Below are 3456 nucleotides of genomic sequence, written 5' to 3' on the forward strand. Positions count from 1 at the left end.
AAAGTGACTTATGACGATTTTTCACCCTTAGAACCACAGCAGCATCTCCCCGATCACATGATCAAAATTTGGGCACTTGGCAACTGGCATGTATTTATGACAGTTGCATTGTTCCAGGGTCATGTGATCACCATTTGTAATTTTCCCACTTGGCTTTCAACAAGCAAGGTCAATGGGGGAATCCAGATTTGCTTAACAACTGTATGATTCACCTAACAACTGCAGTGGTTCAATTAACAACTGTGGCAAAGGGTCGCAAAATGAGGCAAAACTCATTTAATCACTGCCTTGCTTTAGCAATGGAAATTTTGGGTTCAACTGTGGTCATAAGTTGAGGACTACCTGTACAGTAATGGGTGATAAGCCATGAAGGCCTATTCCTGTTAAGAACCTGGGTTGACAAATTTGTTTCAATCTATGTTCTCCTACCCATATCTCAACCTAGGGATGGTTGGCAAAGTTGCAGAGTTTGGCAAGGTGGACAATGGTTGGAGACTTCCTTTATAACAGAGACATGCTTTGTGTGTTTTGGCTATCATAAACCACATATTTGCGTAACTAAATACTATTTGTCTGACAAAGAATAACAGGAAGGAACCAGAATGGTAGCTTCCTTGTAAAGAGATCCAAAAGTGAATTTTTGCTAGTAGCAACCTTGCAGCCCATGAATCAGGGTTGAAGCTGGTTAGGGTTGAACCTGGCTAGCACTTAAAAAGAAAATATCAGAAGTACCAATCTGGAAAATTAAAATTTATACATATCTCAAAACAGCCAACACCTTTCCATTGGGTATCTAAGAAAATAACACATCCATGTCCATCAAATCATCAAGAGTTGAGCACACGTATGTTTAGGCCTGTTCAGGTATAGGTGCTAGTTCTTGTTAAGCTTTTATGTATCAGTATAACGTTTTACTTTTTATTCAAATCTGCTTTGTGCATCAGCAGAATGGTGAGAGAAAAATTCAATCTCACGGTAGTCCTCAACTTACAACCAAAATTGAGCCCCAAATTTAGGTTGCCGAGTGACAAATTTGTTATGTGAGTTTTGCCCCATTTTACGACTTTCCTTGCCACATTTGTTAAGCAAATCACTGCAGTTGTTAAATTAGTAACACGGTTGTTAAGTGAATCTGGTTTCCCCACTGACTTTGCTTGTCAGGTCGCAAAAGGGGATGATCCCATGACGCCGGAACACTGCAACCGTCATAAATAGGAGTCAGCCGCCAAGCATCCGAACGTAACTCACGTGACCATGGGGATGCCTCAACGGTCCGTTAAGTCAGTGGTTCTCAACCTGTGGGTCGGGACCCCATTTGGGGTCGATCGACCATTTCACGGGGGTTGCCAAGCAAGGCTGTCAACCATTTTTTTTGTCCGCCATTTTTTCCCCCCTTTTCCGGCGGGTGCCTTACCTTCCTTGGGCTGGGCCAGCTGGTGGTCGGCCTGCTCCGTCTCTGCCGCTTGCCAGCTACGCCTCGGCCGGCGCAGGGGGCGCAACCACGCATGCGCGGCGCTCCCGGGCAGGGAAAGTCCTTGACTTACGACTGGTTGGGTAGTCCTCGACTTACAACCAGTTTAGTCCTCGACTTACGACCGGTTTAATCCTCGACTTACAACCGGTTTAGTCCTCGACTTACGACCGGTTGGGGTCGCGGCATTAAAAAGGTTGAGAACCACTGCGTTAAGTGAAAAATGGTCTTAAGTCACTGTTTTCAGTGTTGTACTTCGGTCATTAAGCGATCTGTTGTAAGTCGAGGACTTACTTCTGAGCAGCCTCGGAAGCCCAGTACAAAGCCTGGGTGGTCCCCAACTCCGAACTCTAGGAGGGTGGGGAAAAAACCCAGGAGCTCTGCCCGTTGCATTGTGCTTGAGGGAGGGCGGCAGCCCCACGATCTAGCTCCTAGCTTTTCATCTGAAAATCGGAGAAAATCCTGCCCCATGTCCCATCCACAAAAGGATCAAAGGAGGTGGGGAAGAGATCGAATAAAAGTCCAGCAAGCAGAGCAAAAAGCCAAAAGGGTTTATCGTAGGAGATCATGGTGGCAAGCTTGGAAACCCTTTCCGACAACTAAGAAGTGTTGCACTATCTCAGCCTCCCCACTCCCCGGGATCGACGCGCTCTTCTCTCTCCAGCCCGCAACGGCAAACGTTTACACAACTCCCACCTGCGCGCCTTTGCTCTGCAGTGAATCTTACTGCGTTCAGCCGGGCTTCCTCGGTTTGCAGCCGAGCGGAAGCTTACAGCACCCCCTCCCGCCTCGCCAGACAACCAAGGAGCCGGCGGCGGCGGCGATCAACGCTGCTGGCTTAGGCCGGCCAAAGGTGCACCGACTCGGTCTTCTCCCTCGTGCGGAGGCCCGCGGGCGCCTCTTTGCAGAGCCGCAGGAGCCCCGGGGTAACCGCCCGTTGGGGGAAGAAGCTCCCCCAAACGGGGAAAGGCGAGGGAGCGCGAACCGGAGCTGTTTTCGCGCTTGACGAAACGGCGCCTTACCTTCACGGCCGAGCAGACGGCGGCTGCAGCCATGTTCGCCCGAAGAAAGAGGAAGGAGGCGGTGCCGACTTCTCCGCCCAGGGATTGTTCCTCGTGTCGGGAGCCTGAAGTGGAAAAATCCCAGTGTCTGCCTTGCACCGATATCGTTGCGCGAGTCCCGGTTTTCTTTCCCTTGAAGGCGGAGAACGTGCAGAGATTTTGGCAGCGCTTTTTATTTTGTGCAGATCTGCTTGGTTTGCACAGCCGTCCTACTGAGGGCGCAGCGCCTTATCAGGCCGAGGAAATTTCTAACCCAGCACACGCTGAAAGCCGCCAAAGTGGGAAAAATCGATTTGGAAAAAAAAAAAAAAAAAAGAAATCGCGATTGATCCTAGTGATCCAAAGGACGTATCCTGGCTTTGATTTTCTACTGAGCTGAGTTGGATTCTGAACAACCGGTTGCAGAGGAAGAAAGATTTCTCTCACAAATATGCAACAAAGGGGGTTTAGTCAAGACTTTTTAGGGGGTGTCTTCTTAGTCCAAGGAATACAATGGAGGGAAAGCTATAAGCAAGCAAAAGTTGTGACATTGTAGAGTGCTTATGGGCATCTCGGATAGTCTAATATAGTATTTTGATTTTGTGGTGCGGAAGCCATTTTCTTAAATAAATTTTATTTTATCGCTGATTTTATTTTCTTATTGAAAAGGAAAGTATTTCTTTTATTGAAAAAAAAACACAAAATCAGACACGGTTAATATTTGAATGGGAGAATCAAAAATTGTTGGAATATAGCATAAGTCACTCCATCTTGTAAACTTCAGTATGCTTAATTCTACACTTCTTCATGCCTACGTGTTAGGCTGCAATCTGCAGCTGCAAACACGTAAGGACAGACAACTAAGAAGCAAGTCAACAAAGCTGTCTACACAAGCTATAATATTATCACTTCCTGATAAGACCTTCCAGTGTGAACCACAANCTT

At 47.3% G+C, this 3456-nt stretch overlaps 1 protein-coding gene across 1 annotated transcript in view; it reads right to left on the reverse strand.

The window, feature by feature from the left end:
- The window catches only part of MTAP (methylthioadenosine phosphorylase), a 23227-nt gene extending 20581 nt beyond the window's left edge, over positions 1-2646 (reverse strand). The window contains exon 1 of the mRNA XM_015824091.1: positions 2494-2646. Coding sequence (XP_015679577.1) covers positions 2494-2526 — 33 coding nt within the window. The 5' untranslated portion in view covers positions 2527-2646. The remainder of the gene's footprint in view (positions 1-2493) is intronic.
- Positions 2647-3456: the final 810 nt, after the last annotated feature.

The sequence above is a fragment of the Protobothrops mucrosquamatus genome, unplaced genomic scaffold (genome assembly GCF_001527695.2).
Source record: "Protobothrops mucrosquamatus isolate PMUCROS unplaced genomic scaffold, P.Mucros_1.0 scaffold2112, whole genome shotgun sequence".
Lineage (NCBI taxonomy): Eukaryota > Metazoa > Chordata > Lepidosauria > Squamata > Viperidae > Protobothrops > Protobothrops mucrosquamatus.